This window comes from Papaver somniferum, chromosome 9, assembly GCF_003573695.1.
Source record: "Papaver somniferum cultivar HN1 chromosome 9, ASM357369v1, whole genome shotgun sequence".
In the NCBI taxonomy this organism is placed as follows: domain Eukaryota; kingdom Viridiplantae; phylum Streptophyta; class Magnoliopsida; order Ranunculales; family Papaveraceae; genus Papaver; species Papaver somniferum.
The window spans coordinates 108,584,276-108,612,055 of NC_039366.1; the positions used below are offsets into that span (position 1 = coordinate 108,584,276).

The 27,780-nt window shown below is 35.1% G+C and overlaps 2 protein-coding genes and 2 long non-coding RNA genes across 15 annotated transcripts; 3 read left to right on the forward strand and 1 right to left on the reverse strand.

The window, feature by feature from the left end:
* Window positions 1-7,485: 7,485 nt before the first annotated feature.
* Window positions 7,486-8,684, forward strand: LOC113313332 (non-specific lipid-transfer protein 1-like). The gene is made up of 2 exons (XM_026562096.1): window positions 7,486-7,960; window positions 8,148-8,684. Exons 1-2 carry the CDS (start codon window positions 7,602-7,604, stop codon window positions 8,155-8,157), a joined length of 369 nt encoding a protein of 122 aa, XP_026417881.1. The 5' UTR covers window positions 7,486-7,601; the 3' UTR covers window positions 8,158-8,684.
* A 314-nt stretch (window positions 8,685-8,998) lies between these two features.
* On the forward strand, window positions 8,999-10,055 carry LOC113313333 (RING-H2 finger protein ATL74-like). The gene has a single exon (XM_026562097.1). It carries the CDS (start codon window positions 9,067-9,069, stop codon window positions 9,649-9,651), a length of 585 nt encoding a protein of 194 aa, XP_026417882.1. The 5' UTR covers window positions 8,999-9,066; the 3' UTR covers window positions 9,652-10,055.
* A 4,849-nt stretch (window positions 10,056-14,904) lies between these two features.
* LOC113308386 lies at window positions 14,905-17,320 on the forward strand. Its single transcript, XR_003339721.1, has 3 exons — window positions 14,905-15,151; window positions 16,291-16,358; window positions 16,847-17,320. It is a non-coding gene; the product is annotated as an uncharacterized LOC113308386 (long non-coding RNA).
* An 836-nt stretch (window positions 17,321-18,156) lies between these two features.
* On the reverse strand, window positions 18,157-24,980 carry LOC113308387. Of its 12 annotated transcripts, none has more exons than XR_003339732.1 (9): window positions 24,296-24,979; window positions 23,305-23,444; window positions 22,682-22,931; window positions 22,432-22,496; window positions 21,903-21,958; window positions 21,531-21,619; window positions 19,397-19,579; window positions 18,733-19,229; window positions 18,157-18,444 (listed from the first exon to the last, which is right to left on the reverse strand). It is a non-coding gene; the product is annotated as an uncharacterized LOC113308387 (long non-coding RNA). The 12 variants fall into 12 exon arrangements; XR_003339733.1 differs by having other exon boundaries at window positions 18,733-19,206; window positions 24,296-24,978; XR_003339728.1 differs by having other exon boundaries at window positions 18,733-19,579; window positions 21,531-21,610; window positions 24,296-24,980.
* Window positions 24,981-27,780: the final 2,800 nt, after the last annotated feature.

The window sequence follows — 27,780 nt, forward strand, 5'->3', positions numbered from 1 at the left end:
TTGTTGCTATTATTATTATTATTTTAAAATAATAATGGAATGAAAACAGATGATATTATTTATATACACCAAACAACATTATTAAGTATGAGTTATACATCTATCTTACAAAAACAAATGGTTTTTGCTCAATCCAACGACTGTGTGTGAACCTTTTTTAGCTATCGACGGTTATCATTGCTCGCAAAGTGCAAAAGACAAATCGTTGTTGGAAATGCACCCACCAAATATGCCCTCATCCAACGTCTCATGTTTATTTTATTTACTATCCTGCATTCAATTACTTACGTTACTATTTTATCCCATTGATTCCAGTTAGGCGTTACGAAAAGAAAGCATCCCCAAGACGTTTTGTTCGTCTCAATAAAGACAGAGAAAAGAAGAACCTCGCTTTAATTCTCTCAATCAAGGTTATTTATCAGGTATCTCTTTATATCTGCCATTCAATCACGTCCGTTCCAATTACCAAATAGCGAGTTCTCCTTCGACATAAATTTCATCGACTGTTCCATACGTTTCAAATAAATAAATAAAATCCCATTGATATCTACATTACTTCTAATAAAACTCTGGAGATGTTCCACACTTCCACTATATAAATCTCTCTAAAGAAGTTATTTCCCAAAGGTTCTCAGTTCTTTCTTCACCATACTTCGAAACTTTGATTATGCACGTTTTGGATTTGTTAATTTTTCTGAGATGTTTCTTTTGATTTAGTTGTTTGGATCGATTGGTTTTGCTGAATTTTTTTGGATGTATTGTTGTAGATTTTTATTTGTAGAGGACATATTGAGAAAAGATCTAGCATCCAGCTCAGGTAAATCTTTAAACCAACACTGGATTACCCATCTTTTATTGTTGTGTTTATCGGAAAAATGACATGTAATTGTTTCTTACTGATGAAAATGTTGCGGTAGAAAATTGTTCAAAAACACCTTGATAATGAGATCGCTTGAGTTCTCTCATGAGGAGTTTGTACCAAGAGGAAGAAGTTAGTGTAATTCCTTAGCCACCTTATGATAGCATGATTTATGCTTATTGAATTCATCAATCTTTTTCTTATGTCGGTTGTGTGTGTGTCTTCGTTACCCGCAACAAACCTTTTTAGAAGAGCTAAAGAGCACAATGGAACTTTTTGCATCCCAAAACTTCTCACTTTGTAATGTTAGACAAATTCTAAAAATATCCCAACGTAGAACTTCTCGCTCATCTGTGCTTATCAGGAATGTTGGAGAAGCAACACTATGTGTGGAGCATCATCCACATGAGATAACATTCGATGAAGAGAAGTGATAGTGCTTGCTGCTGGTGGTGGATTTGTGTCAAGATTGCTGAATTGCTTTGACCACTTTACCAAAAGTGAGGATGAGATGACTGGTTTTGAGAATTTCATGACCAGGATCCCGAATGACATCTATTACTTCACTGGCGAGAGCAAGAAGGATGTTCAAAATTTTCCGTTCCTTGAGAGGCTCGGGAAGAAGGCTTCTGAAGCACTTTCTATGGAGAATGCAATTAGTGAGTTCGCTGACAGGTGAAGAAATTTGAAGGAAACAAATCAGTTTCAACAACAAATTGAGGTCTCAAAATGGAAGAAAGCGAAAATGGGAGAAGAAAGAGAAATTTGAGGGTGTGTCGGTGATAATAAGGTAAAGAAAGTTAATTGTATTTGACCGGTATTGTAGATTGTTCTTGTTGTTTGAACTCACTAACTTATGCTTAGTTTGCAAAAGAGAGTGGAAGGCTTCCACTGGAAGCCAGATTATGTTGGCAGTTAGTAATTTTTCTTCTCACATGACACCATCGCAATAATTCTGACCATGACTTGAATTATTGTGGTTGGACTTTGGGGTTTATGTTTGACCATTATTATTTAGTAGATTCGGTACTTTTTATGAAGGAGTTTGGAGGTTTCAGATTAATAACCCTGCATTTGGGGTTACTGTTACCCTTTATTTGGTTTTACTTTTTCTTTTATTTGATGTCGTTGGCTAATTAGTATAGGATATTATTGTTGTTTCTCTTGGGTATGGAATCCATTACACGATTCATGAGCATAGTACAGTTGACAGTAAAATATTTGAAGAAGAATGGGTTTCCCACTCATTTAGACTGCTTCCTATCAACATAAGTACTAATCTGCTATCTGGATTTTCAACCTGAGACCTAGCAACTTACAATCGCTTTATTGGGATAAAGATCAACTAGCTACTTGGCGTGTTCCACAACTCCGCTAGGGATTTTAAGCGCTAAATACGATCTAAGAAAACACCATAATTGTATTCAGAATGTGGAGCAAATCCCACTTTGCATTATAAAAATAAATGCTCGATATCGAGCTCATGCTTTAACAATACCATTCCAGCCACTCATAATCATATCACAGTGATTGATTAGTCGTCAAAGTATCAATCTAGGGACTATTTAAATTAATTGGAGCATTTATTTTCACAAGGAGTGAACAGAGCGATAACTTAGCCAAGAAACAAATAAGGTGGTACAATCAAGAAAATTACGCAAGACAACACATGGGTGTAACATTTTTCCTACAAACTTTCTTTATAGTTTATTCTCTTGCTCCAATGTAAACTGGAAGGAATCATTCTTGCAACTTTGTGATGCATTTTATGTATGCATTGCACGGACGATCATCAAGGTAGGCTGCGATTTTTTTTAAATAACAAGAGAACTAATCAAAAATGGTAAAGCGAAGCCATGAACCCAAATGAGCTTAATTGAAGCAAGAGTAGATCCAAAAATTAAAATAAGAATGATTCAAAAAAATATTTTGGGAAAGAGTCATGTTTTATGTACAAAATGTGTTTTTTTGGCTCACCAAATTTTACGGTTTTTTTAATGCCTCATAGGTATCGGTTGTGTCAGCTCAAATTGGTATGCAAGACCTATTGCTGGTGATTTTGGTGGAGGCTTGGTTTTATGATAAATTTTATGTTTGCAGGCTAATTTATTCAGTATAATTAAGTTTTATTACTGTGTTGTCCAAATGAACGGGTATTCATTTGTGCCCTTTAATTATTTATCACTTCTAAGCTATGGCATTGTGATGCTCACCCAGACCACATGTCATCCCTGCTCTTCAAAACTGTTCAAAGTATCTATCCTACTTGCTGATCACCGTAAGGGAAAATTAATAAGGCTGATAATGACAGTTGCTTTTTTTAAGAATTCGCTCTAATATGCCAACAACAACAACAAAATTAATAAGACTGATAATGTTGTTGTTGGCAAGCACCATATGCCAACAACAACAACAAAATATAAGTGTGTTATCGATGCGCAACACTAGAGAAAAATAAAGAAAAAAGGTTTAGCGATCACTTATTAATAACCACCAATAAAAAATCGGGTGAGTGCTAATTTGTTGGGTTCACCAATCTTAATTACTTATGAAATATTTATACAACAAATATCTCAAAATTACACAGTCGCGCCATTTTTCTCAAGGGAGACTTGCAAATTTTAGGAACCTCATCATTGGTCCCTGAAATTAGGTTTCCAGTTTGTTTGTGTAAGTAGTTTGAATTTCACGTCTCCTGTTTCTTTTTGTCCATTTCTTTACTTATATTCAAGTGATGGAATCTATGTTATCAATGCATTTTCTTGAACATTAGAAGAAAGTACTATGCGGCTACCAATTTGATTGTTGCTTCTCAACCCTTAAAGCACCGTCTTTTCTTTCCATTCACATGGTGATTAAAGTAGACATGTTGCCGCCAGATACATTTCGTTCTTGAGGTGTACATATTTACATGAGACGCTCTAGAAGTATAACGAAAACCTATAATACTACCACAACATTCTTCCTCAAACAAGTGAGTTGAGTGGTTTTTTCTTTTCTTAGGATATATTAAGTTTTTTTTTTTTTTGAAAAAGTGACTGTTGTTGGTCTTAAAGAGTTGAAGATTTTAGACTTACATATGTCACAAAGTTTAAACACTAATTGATGAATAGTCGCTGGATTTAACTAGCACACTTAGAGGTGTAAAACGTGTCGGCCCGGCACAGCCCATCCCAAAAAGTCACGTGCTTAGCGTGTTGCGTGTTGTGATGGGTTGTGCCAGAGATTCAGACGTGATGTGCTGTGTTAAATGACGGGCCGTGCTGTGTTGTGCCAAAAAAATAAACGTGTTGTGTTGGGCTAACACACTTATTTTATGTTCTCCAAAACAAATATTTTTGAGATATTTTAGTTAGTACATGTAGTATTACAGAAATAAACAAGTATAACGAAAATAAAATGTCAGAAATTGGCTAAATCAATGATTTCTTTTATGTGAAATATGCATCAAATGTGATGTATTGTGTAGTATTTTACGCATGACGTGGCGTGCTTTCTTCGCGTGCTGTGTTGTGCCGCTGTGCCTATTTTTATGGCACAACACAACACATTAAATAAACGTGATGTGCCCGTGTTGTGCTCGAATTTTAACATGCTGTGTTGTGCCATAAACGTGTTGGCTCGTCCCAATTTACACCTCTGCACACTTACAAATTGTCAAGACTTGCACTTTCTGTCCCGTTGTAGGGAGTGTAGATGTCCGTATGAGTTTGAGTATAACACCGTTGTAGCCAGAGTCAAATGAACTGAAAATAGGTTAAATATCTTCAATCGGTCTTACTAACTGAAAAAAACTTTGAATAATCACCACAATATGCAATACCAATCCAAAGCCCGGGCCGTTATGACACGGGTCATTTACTAGTATATATATATATATATATACATATCAATCAATATCAAACATGACCAAGATCTGATGACGCATCTAAAAAAAATTGAAACAAAGAACAGACAAAATCTTATGATTACACCATATATATAATATAGTAGTCATAGTATGTCAATCAATCGCAACATGGTTTTATATCTCATAACATGGAAGACAACATCTAGTGGATCAGATCTCACTAACAAATATAAAATAATAAACAAAAATAATAATGATAAAACTATTCAATCAATCACTGCACAAACAGACAAATATATTATAAAATATATAATCTCACGCTCAATAAAATCAGTACAATCAGATTAATCACGTGCAAGTTCATCACACAAACATAGCAAACAGAGGTGGGATGGGAGAAAATGTAAAAACGGGTTTAGGTATACCTTATGAGTACGATTGAGAGAGAATAAAACAAGAACAAAAGTACCGAGTATGATGAATCTCCCCGAGGTAGAATCCACCGATTGAGAACAAAACAGATATACAGATCCAACTTTTTTTTCTTTTTTTTTTGTATGCGGTTTTGATTTTATTGATTGAGAAGTATAAGATCAATCTAAAAAAAAATTCTTAGCAGCAGGGTTAGAGCTCGTTGCTGATGACGTTTTGTAGTAGAAATTATAGGTGAAATAGAGAAAGATAAAGGGAAGAAGAAGAAGAACAATCTTATTAGGAGGTTAGAGTAGAAGCATTACATATTTTCCTTTATATACAACCCTAGGAATCTAGTTGGAGCGCACATCCATGAGCCGTAGGTCCTGTAACAGGTTGAACTTTTTTTTGTAGTTTTTAAAATAATAAAATCCGATCAAATTTAACACAACTCTCATGAAACTGAAAACCAAATTGAAATGGAGTAGAGAAAAACTATTTCATGATATCGGAAAATATTTTGCTCTAGCGGTGCTAGAGCAAACTTGATCTAGCAGCGTAGAGGATAGCCATCTGGCGATATATCATGTCATCAAACTGTTTGGTTAACGACTGTATATTCCCTTTTATTTGCCGACTAATTTTTTTGCGTATTTTTTAAAACAGAATCTAATATCTTGTGACTATTTATCACGAACAGAATCCAATGTGCCGCTAAAAATTCCCTGCTTCGTCCTTCAACGTGATTTTCCATTAAGATACAGATATATATAGACATTGTGAATTTGAGTAATGAGTAATGACTCATTCTGAAACTTGAAACAAGTAGGGGTTGTTTGGTAACCATTATTTTAATTGATTATCAGCTTATAATCCATTATGCATATTATAATGGATTCTATATGCATTTGGTAACAATTATAATAATTGCTTATTTTAATCATAATTGAAAAAATTCATTATTTCCATAAACAGGAAAAAGTTGTTTTGAAAATTTATTATAATCAATTATTTTTTCTAAGGAACTCAAATTGAATTTTTTCTTCTTATTTTCTCTAAACTATCAAGAGATAGACAAAAAAAAACAACATAGGATTAAAAAAATATCCTGGATCATTGTTCTTTCCTCTCCTTTTTGAGATCATCATTCTAAGATAATCAATTATCTGAAAAAAAAAGTGTTTGGAAAAATTTATTTTTAAAATGAATTATATCAAAATCATTTATCAATTTATGATTATCTATAATCATAAATAGATAATCATAAATTTTACCAAACAAGGCCATAGTATTAGTTTTTCCATCTGGATCGACTGTCGGGATATTCTATACAAAACAAGGAAACAACATAATGCTGCGGTAACCCATCTTGAATATATGGGATCAAATATGTAATTATCAGTTCTGACTGTAATCATGAAATTATCTCTATCTTCACAAAACTCATCAAGTTTGAAGTGGATTCTAGTTTAGCCACTAGTTTGATCTCTCGACTTGCTTCCTTTATTTTGAGCTCGTGTGGCAAATCCATTCTATCTGCATTTTGACCTCTATTTTCCTGTTGTAGTTCTTAATCTAAGATTGCCCCGGTGCTTGTGTCTTGTCAAATTTTTCTCAACTTGAGTTATACTCATTCCTATATACTTTTGCTTCCGGATAATATTGGTCAGGCAGTTACGTCTCAACATGCAGAAGGGAAATGGACGATATTCCTCCATTATGATGATGCCCAATCTTATGATCATACTCGTCACCATTTATCGTGTTCGTCATACATCAACGCAATAAACCTCTGCATAACTCACCTTCATCCAAATCGTTTTAGGTTCAGGTAAATTCAAAATTAATCGAGATCTTCGAAGTTCCATAAATATAGAGGTTCTTCGTATTCTTGCGCCAAAAAAAATGTCGAACTATGCCGAAAAAGATACTCCAATGGGTAAGTAGCTAGGAAACAGAAAGATCTCATATTCTCCCTAAAAATATGGCAGTGAACATATAGAACAAAATTAGTCGGCAGAAAAAGAAATATACCGCCGTTAACTAAAACGTTTGTTGACATCATATGTGGCCAAATGGCTATCCTCTGTGCTGCTAGATCAATTTTGCTCTAACACCGCTAGAGCAAAATCGTTTCCCATGAGCATGATATCGAGGCTCAAACATTAAAGTCGCCCTTAGAAAGCGCCTCCTTTTAGCCAGCCCGTACAACCATATCTAGCAGCCCTCATCCTTGACTTGTGCGTGTGGGTATAGATAATATTTGGCCCCATCTACCACCGACAGCAACTCATATCCACAGAAATGTTTGAAACTTTGAACCACACTAATTAACCGGAGTAGATATTTAGAACTCATAATAGCTTGACAAATCTTGCATCACATTTTTATTAACGCATCGGAGCTAAACCAAAAATAACACAAAATCCTTAGCCAAAAAGGAAAGAAGAGATACATAAACGTCCATCACACTTAAAAATGGCAAACTCTAGCAACGACGCAGTTAAGGTTGTGGGTACTGTAGTGTTAATGTGTATGTTATTCAGCGTACCATATATGGCTGAAGCTATAACTTGCGGTAAAGTTCTTCAAGATTTGGTTCTTCCTTGTTACAGTTACTTGAGGAAAGGTGGTGCCGTTACATCAGGATGCTGCGGAGCAGTAAGGGATGTAAACAGCGCAGCCCAAACAACAACCGATAGAAGGGTTGTTTGTGGTTGTTTGCAATCTGCACCCCGTTTGATTAGAGAAATTAACTCAAGTCGTCTTGCTAGTCTTCCTGGTAAATGCGGTGTTAGCATTCCTTACAAGATCAGTCCTTCTACCCACTGTTCTAAGTAAGTTCTGTCTTCTTTTTCTCCTCAAAATTTATTTATTTTGGATCATTGCTTTTGGCATATCTATTAGAATAGTAGTAGTAATTTTTGTTGTTTAAAAAATAAAAATCTAGTAATATCGCAGTTTAACTATCGTACATACATGAAATAAGAATGGATATAACTATACGGATATCTTATTTTTCAGGGTGGTGTAATAAAACTTGATGAGACTCGAATGTGCAGTATCCCCCATCTATTTTAAGCTTGCGAACTAGTTTCATTGAAGTTAGAATAAAGGGTTGGAGTCTTGGAAAGCAATATGGATACGGGCATCGCACATAGGAAACAAAAGCTTGATATGACATATTCTTGCAAATAGTAGTGGAGTCATTCTGGTTTTTCCCACTAATCATATGTGGACTTTAAAATTACAAGACAATTATATATCAATACTGACTGATACCATAAAGATGAGATATTTACTTCCACTAACTAAATATCCTCTCCCTTTCTATTCTGTTAGTGCTCTCTTGAGTGTCCCTTCTTCCCTTGCTAACACCTCTGAACACTGTAATCTCTTAAAAGGGTCCCTAACAATCCTATTTTGCAAGAAAGACAACTTCACTTCTCTATCTCTCTCTAGAGTCTAGAATCATATTTCCTTCACAACAAAAGAAGGAGAAAAGTTCCAATAATAATCAAAATTCTTATAAATTATGTAGAGTTTCTCTTCTTTCTCTAATACTGTTGGCATATGCACACCTTTGCTTCTTTTTGCTTTGCTTTCAGTTGCACACTCTCTTTAACCTCGTCTTAGGTAGATTTAATGACCAATCAAACATACAAATTTATTTTTTTGCTACTTTTGTTTACATACATAAATAGAAATCATTGAATGTATTGCTCAAGATACCCATATATATCTCTGTAGTGAGAAACAAGTTTCGAAAATAAAAAACATCCTTATTCCTTGCATATCATTTTTTCCGAGTTCAAACACAAAACCGAGCCATTAGGTATTAGGATTCAAACCTACCTCAAAGTTTTGTTGAAATCATCATCAGCCTGACAAAGAAAGAATTATATCTAAGACATTTGATCCAAGTATTGTCAATCAGGCAGAAATGGTGACACCTGATTATCTCTGTCGCCCCTTCAATAGGTGTCCAACTGGTTCACCTCCATACAATAGAACCACAAGCACCACCAGCCGAGCAGGTTCTGGAACGAATAATTTCGATACAAGCATGGTGATCATTCTTGCAGCTTTACTATGTGCATTAATCTGCACACTAGGTTTGAACTCAATAATACGTTGTGCATTACGTTGCAGCCGCCGATTCAGGGTAAGCACACATAATAACGAGAACATTGTTTCACGTCTTCCAGATATTGGGCTTAAAAGGCAAGTATTGTGTCAGATTCCGGTAACAATATATGGAGGCAATAAAAATGTTTTTGTCGCACCAACTGATTGTCCAATTTGTTTGGGAGAGTTTATAGAAGGTGAGAAGTGTAGGATATTACCAAAATGTAATCATGGGTTTCACGTGAACTGTATAGATACATGGCTTTTATCACATTCTTCTTGCCCAATTTGCCGGTATTCCTTGCTCGAGTTGCCGACAGCTCAGCCCCTATCTGAGGGTTCAGGAAATACGCCGCTTGCAGACAGAGGAGTGACTGTAATTATTGATGATGTGAGTTGACGATTCGATACGGAATCGAGTTGTAGATTACACTTGAATAGCAAAATGAATACCGCAATCGCTGAAAGACATATATGCGTGCAATGAAAACGTCTTCTTTTCGTGTAATGAAGAACGTCCAATTGTCCACATTCTTTCGATGAGCTATTTGGACCACCTCGACACACAATTATCGGACAAACGAATTGTCAAGATCTTACGGGGACCCTTCAAAGAATCAAATTACTAGAAGAATAAGCTATATATTCCTTTCTGATAGAATAATCTATTTTTCTTTAGAAAACATCAGTCATAATTTCAGATTTGTTGTAAAATAATAATCCTTATTGATAAGAATCTCTACTTTAATTTCTTGGGAGAATTTGAGAAAATGGAATTCATGCTCTTTGTTTTTCTTTCTTTCATTTGATCTTACGCATCAGTCATTTGTTTACTATGAAGTTTTTGGGGAGCTACCTGTGCCATCTACGATAGCCGTCGAAAGATTACTTGTACCTGAATTTTGAAATTGGGAATCGAGTTTAGAATTTATACCGGCAACAAGATAATAAGAGATACTTTCACAGCGTTAACATAAGTCTAGACTTTATTAGGATATAAATTTTTATCATCATTTTCGGACATCCATAATTTTTTTTTGCTAATCTTCTCTGTATCCTTCCAATTTTATCGGTCGCCCCCGAAGGGACCAAACATCCATAATTTAAAACTCATAAAATAAATAGCTTAAACTCAAATAACTCTAATAGGCACTATGAGGAGCATTCAAACGATTGAAGAAGCCAACGCTTATTCTCATCCACCTGGTTTATATGTCAGACAGTGGGAATCAAGTTCTCGCGTCTCATCGAGCTTATTACACCACCCTGGAAGATAAAGACATCAAAATAGTCATGATCAGTAAGAATTGAGTGGTATACAACAGTTAAAAGAAAATATACCAAAGACAGTATCTACGAGTTCTAATTAAGGCTTAGGTTTTTGGTCACATTCAGTCTGGAATCTCACTTCTTCAACAAGAACTTGCTCACCTACAAGCTACTGACAATGATGGCAATAGTACTTCTGAAGTTGTGAAGTTGGAGAAAGAGATTGATTCTTTTAATAAATTACAAGCTAGTTCTAATAGGCAAAAATCAAGAGATCACTTCTATAATGACATGGACAAAAATTCAAAATATTTTCACATAAGAGCCAATCAGAGGAGAGTCAGAAATAGAATAGATTCTCTCCAAGCTCCAGATGGCACTTGGTGTCAAGATAGAAACTCTATTGAAGATCTTCTGGTATCTCACTTCAAGAAGATTAGCTCAACATCAAATCCAGCAGATAGTTATTTTTTTTCTTCAACATATCCATATTGTATCTCAGATCAAGACAATGTAGAGCTGATTGCTGTTCCAACTGATCAAGAAATCCACAATGCTTTAATGACAATGGAACTATGAACCAGATGGCTTTCCTCCAGGTTTTTATCAATCTTAATGGCAAATCGTCAAAGAGGATATATGTAAAACAGTCAACGCATTCTTCAATTCAGGTTTTCTTCTCAAGAAACTCAACAATACTAGAGTAACTCTAATTCCAAAGATATCCTCAGCTCAGAAACCAGAAGACTTCAGGCCGATTGCATTATTTAACACAATCTACAAATTAATGTCTAAGATAATTGCTCTCAGACCTCAAAAACCACATGATTAACATCACCAATGCAGTCAGCTTATGTCCCAGGCAGGTTGATTTCAGAGAACATATGCATGGTGCAAGAACTAGTTAAAGCCATGAAGAAAAAAGAGGAAGGACCGGTCATCTAGCTTTAAGGATAAACGTGTCAAAGTCTTTTGACAGAATAGAATGGGGTTTCCTAATTGAAGTATTGAGAAATTTTGGTTTCTGCGAAAAACTTTGTCATCTTATCATGTAATGCATCAGCACTACTCAAGTGGAGATAATGATTAATGGTTCTCCTTCAACAACTTTCAAACCTACAAGAGGAATTAGGTAAGCGGATCCTCTTTCCCTTTATTTATTCATTGTTTCCATGGAAGCTTTCTCTAGGCAACTAAATCATTATGAAATCAAGAGTCAGTTAACAGGTATGAAAATTTCAAAATCAGCTCCTAAGATCAATCATTTATTGTTTGTGGATGTGGATGACTGTCTTCTACTCTGCAAAGCTAATCTTGTTCAAACCAATAAGCTACTCCAAGTTATATAAGATTTTAGTATGTGCTCAGGCCAACTAATTAATTTTCACAGGTCAATTGTATTCTTCAGCAGAAACATGAGTCCATCTAGTTGTCAAACCATTAGTGGAATTCTTCAAGTAAGACAATTAGATATATTTGAAGAAAAATATTTAGGTTTGCCATTTTTTGTTTGAAGAAATAAGAAAATCCCATTCTCTACTCTCATTCAAATGGAGTCCAGACTTTCAAGATGGTCATGGATTAATATTTCTGAAGCTGGGAGATCAGTGATGATGTCACTAATGCCATCCTTGTACACCTTATGATCAGTTTTAAACTCCCAGACAACACCATTAATCAGATGAATACAACTCAGCAAAAGTTCTGGAGAAATAAAAAGTCTAACAAAGGCAAACACTTTATTGCATGGAGAAATGTTAATAAACCTAAGGAAGAAGGAGGCTTGGGCTTCAGGGACCTTGAACTATTCAACAGAGCTTCAGGGACCTTGAACTATTCAACAGGCTTGGGCTTCAGGGACCTTGAACTATTCAACAGAGCTTCAGGCTTGTGCTAAATCTCTCAAAGCAAAATATTTTTCAGATGGACAAGTTTTTGATCTTCAAGGGTAACACTACTGATTAGAAATTATTTGTGGGTTGTAGTAATGAGGTTCAAACTCTCGGGCTTGTGAAGGATATATTTAAAGATTTAATAAAATTATATACAAAATTATTAACAATGGGTGCGAGAGGTAACCAAGACACTAGATTCCACTATTATGCAAAATTGAGTGATAAATATTTCAAAACTCTATTCAATTCTTAAGTCCTCTTTTATCTTTAATTCACTATCAATCATATAGATTCTCAAACATTATTTGTAAACCTTAAGCATAGATTATCAAGAGATTAAACCAAGCATAACCTATCAAACTGAATAACAAATAATTAAGACAATCATTCAAATAATTTAAAACTCTGCAAAAGAAGCGATTAGGTGAATTATATAATTAAATGAAATAGTTACCCATTTATGTTGCGTGAATAGCTTCCTCCATTGACTTGGTTACGAGGGATTTAGCTCATCATAGTAAAAATGTTCTCAAAATAATTTATTATGGCTCAAAAATGGTTTACAAATGATGAGAATATGAGAAATACAATAAAACCAGAGAACTACGACCCTCAGTGACAAAATAAGACTGCTGCAGCTCTGTCGCAAACGCTGTGGAAAATAAGACTGCCTGATGTACGACCCACATGTGTGAGTCGTTATCACTGTAGAAAAACGACTGCTGTTGCAGGTCCGTTCTTCGTGTTCTTCATGTTCATCAGCAGCAGCAGCAACAGAAACCGAGTTTGGGAAAACTTGAATTTCTTCTTCTCTGGCTCTCCTCAGCCCCCCAGACTCTCGACACCGCTTCTACATCACCCTAATAGACTATTTATACCCATATCACGCATTGAATCTCGTCATAACTCCAAATAATCTTCATTGAACACAAATATTTTCCACGGGCAATAATTTCTATATTTTCTTTCTCCACGCGTTTCTGAGATGTTTCGATCATTCCAATATCTTCTAAATATGTATATGAATCCTCAGAATTATTTTTCTTGCCTTTAGTCTCCTTTAATTTCCATAAATCAACTTGAAACCCTATTTTCCTTTTTTAACTGTTGTGAAAAATATCCGGCGATTGGGCCCAACTCAGGTCATTCCAACACTCAAAATATATTCATATACCCATAAGGAGTCTATCCCTTGAATTTCAGCTCTTTAGTCTACTCATAACCCTTTCAAATCATGCCCGTAAAATCTGCCAGTGTATGAAATAATTTTCCCGCCAAAAATATTTTCAAATTCTGGGAAGAAAGTGACCTCCCCCTAATCCATTCCTGGGGTCCCTTTAGCAACTGGGGCGGAAATAGTAATTTTTGGGGCTGAAACAGTAATTTTTCTGGGGTTCCTCCGGGACATTTCTAGGGTTCTTCCGGTGCATTTCTAAAGTGTCTTTAGTACTTTATCCTAGGGTGTAAAACACCACTTTTTGAGCCAATTTTTGCCGCAAGAGCTTATTTCTCTAAAAATACCTATAAAGACATAAAATAACAAAATAAATAGAAAATCGAGTACTAACAATACATACAATTGAGACATATTAGACACATAAATGTGTCTATCAACTACCTGGTCATGGAGGAGCATATATAGGTTCTGAATTACACTTTATCAAAAGGTTTAGTTGTTGGTCCCTCAAAATGGTAGGAAAATAATGATATGGAAGTACAGATGGGTTGAAGAACTAGATTTGCCACCTATTCCTAAAGCAGGAGCAAATCATTATCAAGACTACACTCATGTTTACCGACTCTTCAATGAAGAGACTAGAGGATGGAATATTAGCTCAATTTTCTCCTTATTTGATTCTTCAACAAGAAGACTTATTCAGAAGATGTCGATACATCATAACCATGAAGATAGGTTAGTTTGGACTCTTGAGAAAAATGGTTGCTTTTCAGTTAAATCAGCTTACAGGAAAATGATGGAGGAAAAACATATGAATAACTCTGTTGGTCAAAGAATACAAGGAATCTTCAAAAAACTATGTAAACTCCCACTGCTGCCAAGAATGAATCAGTTTGTCTGGAAATGTGTGAAGGATATCCTTCCTACAAGAGATAAGCTTCATCATTTTATTCAACATGGTGACTCAAACTATTCTATGATCAAGTTACTGAAGATCCTACTCACTGTATTCAGGAGTGCTCTTCTTCTAAACTGGTATGGTTTGCTACATCAGGTTTACATACTGAGAATACTGGTAACCTAATGGACTGGTTGTGCAACTGGTTTGACAAGCTAATTGCGCATAAAATTCAAGAAAGGGAACATTATCTATATATCCCTAGTATGAGGCCTATTAAAAAATACCCATTCAAACTTAAAATATAGCCCCAGACTTCCAAAAGCCCAAGCCCGGATTGGCGATTTACCAAAATATCCCTAGTCAAATAGAGGTCATAGTTTTCAACATGAATTCATTCACCCGTAACTTTTCATTTCAGTTTTTCGGTTCTCTCTCCCTCTTTCTCCAAAACTTCCCAAACCGTACAAAAAATCCGAAACAAAATGTAGAAATCAAACCAAAAACTAGCTGTTGATAGGATTAGAGAGATCCAGAAGATTAATTGAAATAGAGAATTCAAAAAAAAAAAAAAAAAAAAAAAAAAGAACCCAGAAAATTAGGGTTTGTAATCGATGATTGAAAATTGATTATAATCTTCAAATTAAGGTACAAATCAAAGGTAAACATCTATTAACTTATTTCAATTAGTGTACAGTTCAATTTATTTTGATTTTGTTTTAACTGCTAATGCTTGATTCTGTCGATCTGTTTTTTTTTCTATTTTGATTTTGATTTAATTCATTTTGATTCAAATCTTCCTTAACTATTAATGGTTTCGTTCTGTGTTAAACTTTTGTTGATTCGGTTTGTATAACGGTGTTACGTTCATTTACTAATTAGTTGAATGATTTCGTTGCATTAATGAATTCAGATATATTGATGAAAGGAGAATGATGATATTGATGGTAAACTGATGATATTTACTGATACTCTGGTATCCTGCAATAAGCAGAGCCATTTTTAGTTTTTAGTAACAGAGACAAAGCAATAAGGGATGAGGGAAACAATTTCATGTTGAACCATCTTTGACATTGGAAATCAAGCTCTGGGTATTAGTACATTTTGTATATATTGGTGAATTATCTCTGTGTTTATATGTAGGCAAGCATGCCAAAGCAGTATATTCCACTCCTAGGTCAACCCATTGCTCTATATAGGTAATGAATGCATAATTTTTAATACATTTGTATACAAATGTTTACTAGTCTTTCATGTTTTTTAATCTACTGCTTGATTTATGAAGATGTTTTATTCGTGGACTAGCTGGTGGCATGTGAGTTTGAAAGTGTACACCATAACTGTACTTGTATCTAGAAGTAATTTGCAATTGAACTCTATATCATAGAGCATATGAGAAATTAGCCTAATGTCACCACTGCATTCCGTCTTAGAATTGGTTGCTTGAAATTTGACAGGGTTCACCTCTAGGAGGTATCATAAAGTGAATTAAGTAGATAGTTTCTGAACTTATAACTATTTTATACATCGTACCTGTAAGTCATGTACTTGCCAGGAATTAACTTATAACAAGATTTCACAACCATTTGAATAACTATAGCGCAATAGTATGTCATGTCTGGAACTGGATTGTGATTTTGTGAGCTCGAAAGCATTACATGAAAACCAAGTTGCTGGTAGAGTGTTACAGATTGTATTTGTCTCTGCTTATATTCTTCAGAGCTTGAGTTCTAATGGAGATGCAACACTTGTGATTAGGAAAAAGTGATCTGACACTAACTATTCCTATTGTTTACAAAGAATTAGGAAATCACCGAAAGCAAAGGGCAAAGCAACCAAATATGTCGATAATGTTCCCTCGAAAAAAGGTATGAAAAACAGCATACTAACCAATCTTTGGTTTGCTTAGTGATGCCGTGAATTAGGTTGATTTGTCTGCTTTGACATGTTTTTGATAATTGTCATCAATAAAACATAAAAAAGATGTGAAAAATATTTACAATTTCATTCTTTCTAAGAGTACGTGACTGTATTATTTTTATTCAAAGCACTGCTAGTTGTCATTGCATTCTGGCTCAAGATGTGGAGACAACTTGTGCCAGTTGCTTCCAGATTTGGAAGCAACTAGAGTTAGTTAGCTTCATTTTTAGGGGAAACTTGTGCTAGTTGCTCCCATTTTTGGAGACAACTTTATAAAAGTTGGTTCCGGATGTGGAAACAACTTCTGCTAGTTTCTCCCATAATTGAAAGCAGCTTGAGCTAGTTTATCTTAATTTCCTAAGATAAATTTTGCTAGATTTCATTACCTAAGAAAAATGATTGAATATTAACTATTGTGTTGTTTAAAACATAACAGTTGTAGCTGTTATGAAGATGTGTGTATAATGGAAGTGAGCCACGAAGAAGTTGCTGCTCAAGTAAACAAGAAATGGAAGTGAGCCACGAAGAAGTTGCTGCTCAAGATAGTGTTCCACATCTTGAATACAATGGACGAATGAAAGCTTCAGAAAGAAGGAAATATGAGTTTGGGTGAAATCTAGATTGTAAATTTACGGAAGTTGTTTTCAAAATGGAGTTTGTCTCCAAAGTTGAAAGCAATTAGAAGAAGTTGTCTTCAAAATGGAGGCAACTTGCTTGGAGTTGGTTCCAATATGGAGGCAACTGCACAAGTTGTCCCCCAAAAATATGGAGTCAAACCGGTATAACTTGCCTCTGTTTGGTGTAAGCAGTAATTTGTATTGCATAGCATTACAGAAACGAAAAAAACAAAAAGAACAGAAGTAACACCTAGAAAATATAACACATGAGAAATTTGTGGCTGTCTTTGGAACGATGGTGCAAGAGGAGCCAACAGAGGTCTCCTGCATGCCTTTGGAATGATGGTGCCGCTCTTTCGGCACGTTCGAATCCTTTTGACAATATGAGTGCGAGGCAATTTGGGAAGATATCAGGTACTTAATTTCTTCAAAAAAACGATTCAACGAACGGATGATGGTCAATGGATGATCAACTTGATCCTAGAGGCAACTTGATTCAAGTTGTCTCCAGAGAAGGAAGCAACTTGGTGTTGTTCCCAAAATCTGGAACACATGAACCTGTGATATCTCATTCTCGAAGCAACTAGCCGAAGTTGTATCCGGTAGTGTAAGCAACTAGGCAAAAGTTGTTCCCAAATTCGGAAACCAGGAAGATTCATTTTAACCTGACCATCAAAAGTTGGCTCCAAGTTTGGGATCAACTAGCATAAGTTGTTTCAGGAAATCCTTTTCCTTCGAAAAAGCACTCAGCAGTATAACGTTTCCAATCACTCTTCAAAGGTGCTTGTGCTAACGTAATATCTGCAACAACCATTTTAACCTAACCAACAAAACCTCAATAATTACAAACAAAAATAGAAAAAGTAGGAAAAGCAAAAGCTACAAAACTGGAGGCAGCTAGTAAGCTACACAACTGGAGATCAAAAACACTATCAAGCAAGTTGACTCTAGTTAAATTTTGACAGTGACACAATTGATTTGAAGCATAATCGAAGCATAACCGAAGCAACTAGCCAAAGTTGTCTCCAAATCTGGAAGCAACTAGCATAGGTTGTCTCCAAAGATGAAGGCAACTAGCACAAGTTGTTTCCAAAGGAATAAAAACATAAACAAATGAGCAAACCTGGTGTGAGTCGAACACACATACACAATGACAGTCGTGCTACCATTGCACCACAGATTCATTGTGCAAGTTGTAACTACTATTAAGATAATTTGACATGCATGAATGACCAAATAATATAACCAAAGGTCAGCGTCACAGTTACTTTATCTGGTTTTGATCCATATTTATCTAACATAGTTTGAAAGAAGATGCAAGAAAAGCACTCTACTGCAAAGTTAAATCAGTTTCTTCAACATATCTCGACCAAACTTCATTTAACACCCAAAGCAGCAGAATAATCCCTCCACTCTACTGCAAAGTTAAAAAACACCAAGATGTAAGCATATTGATTTGAAGTTCAAGCAGAAAACGCGATCAAACACATGTGTACAATAAAGTATAAGAAAATGAATATAAAAACGTATCAGTAGTTCAAGACTAAACCATTTGAAACAAGAAAGCATACTTTTCGCAACAGAGTACACACAAAGACGGATTAACACTACAAAGCCTAATGAATACCATAACCCATTCAATAACGTGAACATGTAACATATCAGTAAATGCATTAAATCTCATATATCATAGTAAAAACTGTACCTAATCCATTGCCATTGAGGAAATTGAATGCATGACCATGGCACGAGTAAGTCCTCTTGCACACACACATCCCTGGCTACAGCAACATCATCTTCTACACTGCAATTAATCAAGCAGACAGCCATTCATCTAACCTAGCAATTTCAGCTCAAACTTCTAACATCACTACCTGCAACAAGCTGCTTGCATTCTATTACCACCTGAACCACACACCAATACTGCATCTGCAATATCAGTTCAAGACTAATTTCAGTCACATCAGCTCTTGTAAGACACCACAACCTCCCACTGCAGCAACATCAATCACCAGTTCAACACCATCTGAGACTGAAGTACCACCAATTTCCTCCATTGCAGCAGCAACCTAACATTCATCTAACTTCAACTCTGGCATCACTATTGCCTTGAATTAGGTCAAAACTTACAGCAGAACCCACAACCATTACTAGTTATACACATACTCACCTGTATAGACTGAGAAATACGTGTAGTGAATGCTGGAGAGACCATGATGATACATCAAAATTAATTAGGACAAAAGATGGTCACTACAACACAGTTTTCATCATATTTGATTCCAAACCAGCCATTAATATCTAACAGCATAACAAGTAAGAACCCATAAACACATTTGTCTAAAAACTCAATGAGTTCGACAGTATACCTTAATGTCAACAACCCCACGAGGACTACTAGTAATCTTTGGCCGGAATGAATTTGGGTTACGCTCTAAAGCAGCTTCCACCTCTTGCCTAGAGGTCTCGTTCTCAACACTGTTAAAGTGTTAAAACAATTTGCGCAGTTGCAGCCATCACAGTGAACTCCTGAAGCAAAGCACTCTCAATACCTGTCGAACAGAATCAGATTTCCCATATTACCAAGATTGGCAATAACTGCAAACCCTAGAAAAATGCATACAGATCAACATGCTAAAATATGAAAATCCACTAGGATACGAACTCAAGCTTCTTTTATCCCCACCGAAATGTGTGATTCCCCAGGCTTGATAAATAATACTTCCAGGAATTCAATTATATAAGACACGACAAAGAAAGATTCAACATCTTAAACACAAAAGGAAATGCATTTCAGCAGAATCATCATAGAAACTATTATAACTACTAGTGTAGTCTGAACTAAATTTGACAACTGCCACTACAACGTCATCCACCACCACCACTACCACAACAACAGCCACCAAAACCACTGCTCCAACATCCGGAAAAAAGAACAGTTCACGTTATACTAATAACATACACAGTTTGAAGTGATTTTGATTAAAAAAAAAAAACAAAACACTAAATTCGATCAACCCAAACCTTAAAAACTACCAAATACGAGCTTGATTTAATGAATTTAGACCCAAATTTGTAGATCTAATCTAAAGAAAATAATTAAATTACCAGAAATCGAATCCTAAGATGAGATCTCTCCGGAATCTTGATTATAAACTGCTAATAATGATGACTTTCTGTGGACCTCAGTTCCTTGATTCTTCGACTAATCTCCAGCAAAAAGAAATTCCTCTCGCTTATTCCACGAAATTCTCTCTCAAACGAAAATAGGTTACTACTAATATGTTTGAATTGAAGCTGGTGGTGGAGGAGGAGATCGGGACGGTGGTGATTGGAGCGACGGAGATGATTGTTGTTGGAGCGGTGGATTTTTTTTTCTTTCTGGGTGACGAAGAAGGAAAGTTAGTATGGAAGGTTAAATGAGGAATTGTGGGAATTAATGGGAATTGTTAATTTCGATTATACCCTCGGGGTATTTGTAAAGTTGGTAAAGGGTAACTGTGAAAGACCCATAGATAATAGGGGTGTTTATAACATTCCCACTTCAAGAAAAAGAAGTTTGTAAGATAGCCATAGTGGCTTGGTGTATTTGGACGCCAGATGTGACGAAGTCTTCAAAAAAGCAACTCTACTCCAGAGATCATTATCCAAAAGTGCAGAAAAGAAATAACAGAATTTGAAGCTAAGCCATCCCTAGTCAGCAGACTCATATTGCCGCAGTCTAGAGCTAATCTTCACTGGTCACCTCCACCAAGAGGAACTTTTAAAATTAATGCAGACGGCTCCTTTCTTAATATTAATAAAAAAAGGTGGAATTGGACTATCTAACTCAACGTTCGAGTCCGGAACAGGCTGAATGTAGAGGTTCATGGGAAGCAACACAATGGGCTGAGGAGCTAAACCTGGAGAAAGTGGAGTTTGAACTCGACTCAATTGTGGTGGTAGATGCTGTTAATAAAGAAGTTCTTAATATAGATTGGAGATTTCCCAACTCAATTTTAGACATGAAAATTTTATTTCGAAATTTTAGCTCTTGGCAGTGTAAACATGTGCCAAAAGAGAAGAATAAGGTGGCAGATATTCTGTCAAAATTAGCAAGGGTAGAAAGATTAAGTAGTGTCTGGTTATTATCTCCTCCTAGTTGTATCACTGATCAACTACGTGAAGATATATCTCATTAGACACTGAAATTTAATCAATTCCATCTTCAAGTTTCGAAATAAAATAAAAATTAAGGCTTAGGTCGAGCCAGCATGATAAGCATCAAAGACAGTATCTAAGGCTTAGACTGGGCCAGCACGATAAGCATCAAAGACAATGTCTAAGGCTTCGGTTGGGCCAGCACGATAAGCATCAAAGACAATATTTACGAATATACTGTTTTATTAAACGTTATCGATGCACTACAAGTCTACAAAGCATGCTTATATATACGCCAGATACTTCAGGGTCAAGATGATTCGAAATCTAACATATTTGAAAGATGAGTAATAATTAGGTTACCTGGTCATTAAAAAGTAAGGAAAAAAATGTAATCCTGAACACCGCTTAAGCCTTTGTTTCATCATGCTCTTCAAAGGAATCTGCTCATGCTGCAAATATGATAACATAAGAATACTTTTTCCATTGATTCATTTGCCGCAATTGGCAAAAACCGCACTATCTAGATTTTGAATGCATAGTAACATTATACCCATCAGGCAAATATATTGTTTTTTGTTTTGTTTGTAAAACCCATGAATGTTGAAGCCAAAGTCCGAACATTTTGTCTATAACTTAAAACCATTAACTTGGCACATGATTGTGCTCATCTTTCATAGAATTGCCTAGTAGTCGACCTAAACAGACATGAAGATACGGTACAACCATTATTACCTCAATTGTACAGGTTAAACTTGGTAGAATAAGAAATGATATTGAATTTCTACAACCTGCAAATGAGGACCAAAGCATTAGTATCAAAAAAAAAAGGTAATCACTATTCATATGTAACGTGAATGAAACATTCTAGCAGTAAAACACTCGGTAAGTAACCACATGTAGAACAAAACTCCAAGGTAACATTTTGTAGGAAAATATAGTAAAAGATATTATAAAGTGCCTATTATAGAAGTGATTGTGTATATTTGATGCTGAGCAAAACCAAAATTTCAACCTCTACACGCACATGGTGCATAAAAGCAAATGCTTTTTTTTGCAAAATATCGTATATTTTGGCGAATGTGAACCCGAGTTAATTGCAAACGATGAGTTTATGCAGCAAGGTTCTCAACTAAGTTTAAGAAGCACGTAAAAGATCTCTGCAGTAAACTGAATCTGATGCTTTTTTGTAAGATAATGTACTCAGGATTGCACTATGTTCTGCAAATTATTCAAGTCATCAAGTTTTGAAACTCTAACCTACCTGAAGTAGAAGCTACCCTCAACATTATAATGCATTGCATTGCTAGGTATCAACACTACATCACTCTGTGTAAGAATTCAAAATCTAATCAGTCCCTTTAATAAAAATGCAGGTACCAAAAGCAGAGAGCTTAACAAAATTTATGCCATAACCACAGAAACCGTAGACTTGATTATCTAACTAGTAACTTTCAAAGGTTTTTGTGGGTATCTATCGAGTAATTGTGTATATGATATGAGTCCAGACCCACCTGAGTCATCTCTACCTGAAATAGTAATCACCTCGACCTCATGAGAGTCGACTCTTGCTCTGTAACAGGTTGATGATGATGGCCAATCAACGGGTACCCGAGTAGATCATAGGGAGTTTTTGTGTTCTGAACATTAAGCTGGTGGTAAACATTTCTCGGGTCGTACACTTCAAGCTTTCCAGCACAGTAAAATTTGTTCCAGTGGTGTCTTTTCGGCTTGCACTCAATGTGTTATAGAAGTCACTACGATCTGACACGCAGATGAAGATGCAATAAGAGCGAAACCATTTCCACCATTAAAATGATCCAGCATAATCCCCCTTCTAGGGACAGCATATACTCAAAAGACAACCAAAACACTGATGATAGGTCAACTTCAATAGCAACACAAGGTTATCATATATGGAGTAGATTAGAAAATGTGAACTATCGAAAATAATATAACAACTTATGCACTCAGCAGCAAAGAGAAAAATTGGCATGCCTTTTCTCTTACTAGACTGGTTCATGCAGTGGGCAGGAGAGAGACATATGCTTGCGTGAAATTACCCGACTGAGGTTGGGTTAGTATCTACAGTTCCATTTCTAAAAGCAACAAAACAATTAGACGTACAAATACTAACCCAGTTCAGTTAGGGTGATGGTCTTTCGCTCTTTCAGCATGCATGCTATTAGGTTTGTACGGTTGCTTCCCACTTTCACATGTTCCTGATCAACATGCTTAAATATTGTCACCAATCGAAGAAGTCGTACACACAGTGAACTGAAGGCGGCAATGAAACATATCAACACACTTCGTGATCACATTCAGATGAAACAACATCTTATACATGAGACTTTGGTTGGTAAGCTATATCTCCAGCACTAACATTTTGACTCGAATAAGCGCAAGTAGAACCGTGAAAGTACGTAGTGCTTTGACAACAGTAAATATGAACAAATTAAACCAGTAGATTTTTTTTAAAATTTTCGCCGCATAGCAGAAGAAACAATCCGTTAGAAGACAATCTAAGGTGCACATTGAACAACAATGAAATAGCAAAAGAAAGAAGCCCAATAAATGCCGAACAAAATAGCTAAATTCTGAGAGCATGTAGCCATCGAATTATAATGCAAATCAAGAAGAATTAAGCACCATTTTTAATGATTCCCTGGTGCTTTTCTCATTGTTCTTTACTTTTCCTGGTCTTGTTCAATTGAAAAGATAAACATTTCAAAACACTGTTCTCTTTTTCAATGTTCACAGTTCAGATTACATCGAATTGAACCAAAAGGATGTATCTGGAGGAATGCGAGAACCATAGTATCGCTGATTTGAGCAAGAACCATCCGAGCTCATGGTCAAATTAAGTTATGAAAGACAGCAACAGTCTATGGAGGTTTAGCTGACTCTAAAAGAAACTCCACAGACACAATATGACAAGTCTGAAGTGAGAAAATCAGGTGCATGACTTCAGGGAAAATAAACATTTTTTTTTTAAGAAAAACTGGGAGTCAAGCAACACAGCTTATGGGTTTCTTATAAAATTTGTAATATGGAAGAAGATTTTGAGATAGAAAGAAAATTCTTCTAAAACCCAATTCAAAGTTGACATAAGACTGAGTTTACATTACCTTTTTCTTGTTCTTGAGATACCAACAAACTTGAGAAATTTCTTCACTTTCTTCTTCCAGAGTCTACTAATTTTAGGAATTAGTTTCTGTTTTCAGTATTTGGAAATAGGTTTCTTTATTTGATCTCTGTTTTTAATCGTCTCTATAAATACCCATTGTTCTACGCTTCTACACCAGAATCCAGGTTAGCTTATCGGGAGAAGAGTCGATGCAGAATCGCTCTCGTCAAATTTTGAGAGAAAATCCTAGCCGTTCTTTGTTCTTAACCTAACTAGAACCATTAAATTATATACCCAACCAAAATTCTTCCTTCATCCTCTGATTTATTTATAAAGATCAGATTTTTATTTCAATCTCTAAGTTATAAGTGATGATGTCGAAAAAGATGAGAACTTTGAGGAAGAACAATAGCAAAAGTCTCAAAGAATCGATGCTGATCATGCTGCATCTCTTCCGGAGGAATTGGTAATCGAAAACATTCTCACTAGAGTACCGGGTCGGACTCTAGCTCAGTGGAGCTGCATCAGTAAGTTACGGTGCAATTCAATTTTTCATGATAAACGACTAGGTATCACCGGGGCCTTATGGCCCCGGCTCAACCTCTCATTAGCATTAAGCGTCACGTAATTTTCGGCATCCGTCACATAATTTTTAGCTTGATACGTCCCATAAAAATATTGTAAAACATCAATAATATGGTTGTTATTCAGGTATCTTCATTGATATTGTCCGGTTTATGTTATCTAGGTATCACTGTTGCTGATTTAAAAAAAAAAAAAAAAAACTTCATATAGCCAGTTCGTTGATTCATGGATAACTAAATGGTGGTTATTGATTAAATATGAATATCACCTAGGAAACATGGAAGTCAAAGTATTATGTGACTTTAAGTGGATGATGTTGAGCGTTTTTATCTAACAAATTAAGCTTAAGCGTGGTTTGAACAAAATTGAATTGCTTACTTAGAACGAACAAATAAACAATTCCAATATTTGATTCAGTAAATTAGTCAGAAGAAAAATTTAAGAATTTTGAAGCAATAAGTATAAATTTTAATAAAGCAATCCATAAATCAATTCCGATGAGAAAACAATTTGATGCCAATAAAAAATTAAATTACCAAAACAATAATAAGGTGAATAATGCAAAAGCTATTGAAATTGTTGTTCAAAGGTAATGCCTTCAACACGACCAAAACCTGGTGAACTATGCAGACGATAAAGTGAACATATAAACTGGAGTTATAGCATACTTACCTTGGATCTATTAAAAACTACTCCAAAATGTGAGTGAATATGACTTTGACCTGTCCAAGCATATCTTTTTGGCGTTCTATTATTCTTGTACAGTTGTATTATTTTTCGAGTAAAAATTTATCTATGCTGGGAACTGAATATGCTTTCTAGATATTGGTTGAATCGGTGTAGATTTTGTTTCTGTTTCGATTTTGACTTCTTCAAATTTTCATGGATTGATGTCATTTATTTGTAAATGATTTGTTCAAACCCACCTTATAGAAAAAGACCAATGTGTGCTTGTTGTTTAAACATTGTTTCTATGACCCGGTCTCCTAAAAATGTAACCATGTTCTTGACGATTTTTTTAATTGGTGAATTTCGCTGTTATTTTCTCCATATTCAATCGAACCTTCATTCTTTAAATAAGCCTCGAGCATTTTGCATGCGATAGTAAGATGTCAATGTTGCAATAATAATTCTTGTCACTCTTAACTTGATCAAAATCATGCAACATCAAATACTTAAAAAATGTAACACCTTTCTAAACTTTTTTTATTTTCTATATTGTTTAAATTTTTGGGGCGCATACTCTTGTTTTGGTTTTTTTGCATAAACTTCCACACACTTTTTTGTTTCAAATTCATGTTTAAAAATTTGCTTTTATATTCTAATGATTGAATGGGTTTAGATACTTCAATTAGTTCTTCAGTTTTTCTTCGTTATTAGAATTTTTCGGCTTTGATTAAGGACCAATAAGAAACCCGCAAGAATTGATTTATCTTTCTTTTGTTGCATAATGTGTTATTTTTCTTTCCCAATATCGCTATCAGAGATCTTAATCCTTCACAAAGTCTAATTACTATGTTTTCAAGAAATGATTGTATTTTCTTGTGTCTCCATCATCACTCTGCCTAATGTTCCTGGCTTAATGTTTCATCATTGTAAATTTTGTTTTATCCATGGTTATTCAATATACAGTTTATTAATTCAGTACTTAATAATTCTCAGTTCACATTTATATTTTCAACAATGGTTCAGTCTGTAATAAGCCCATTTAATTTGGAAGATAAAATTCAACATGTTGTTACTTGTTACATTCTCAAGCTATGACTTTGGTACTTTGTAACATGTTTGTGGTTATCTAATACATGGGTTCTTAATTAAATATATTTACTTGATTTTAAAGTTTAGTTTCTTCATTTCTAGGTAAATATTTCAGTACAAAGGGCTAAGAAAAATACTTGATTATGGGCAAGAAAACTGAAGATCAACATGTAATGACATTTAACGCTCAACGACGGTCGATGTGCAATATGTTTTTGGTTATCAATGAGAATCATTTTCCATGCCTCGACAGATGCTTAACCAAATTAGTTTGACTCCATTTGGACAAACATGATGCTCAAATGAGAGTTGTTATATCTATGTAATATTATTGCAAAATTTAAAGACATAATTTTCTAAAATATGAAATTCAAATAAGATGAATCTGCAGTCCACGGTTCCTTATCTAGTCCACCACTACTATAATTTGATGTTTAGATTGCATTGAAGGCCGCATTGAAAAACTTGTGAATGGCATTAGTTAAAATTTCTCTTAATAAGTTGATGTTGTCCATCAATCAAATAACCCATAAGCAGGAGAGATGTGATGGGTATTGTAAACATAACCTCAACTTGATTCCTTTCCAAATCAGTTAGAGAACCCAGTCCTGACTCTATAGAATATTAGAGAAATGGAAAGAGTCTGGACCTGTTATACTCCCAAGTCCGAAGATATCCTTCACTTGTGGACTTCTCTACCTTGCACACATTAATATCATCGCTTTGAAAGACGTCACTAAGAATTTGAAATATCTTGTTCCATTAAGATGTTTCCCAAGTACCCCTCTTAATTCATGTGTTGCACTATGTAATAATGACCTAATAATATTACTATAGTTAAGAATTAGAATTTTACAGCGTGTTTTTTGTGCCCTGGATCATGTATGTTGTAAAAAAATTTTAAAAAAATTACTTGATATTCTCTAACAATGTTAATTTCATACTCCTCAACTTGATTCCTTTAAACGTGTACCTTATATTACTGAAAATTAGCTTTCAAGATAATAATCAGAATAAGCTAATTGATTAGTGACTAAAAGTAAAATTCTCTGATGCTTATAGCTATATTCAAAATGCTAATATCTATAATCAAATTTACAGGTGTTATAGGATGATTTATAAGAACGATATTTAGTTGTCATA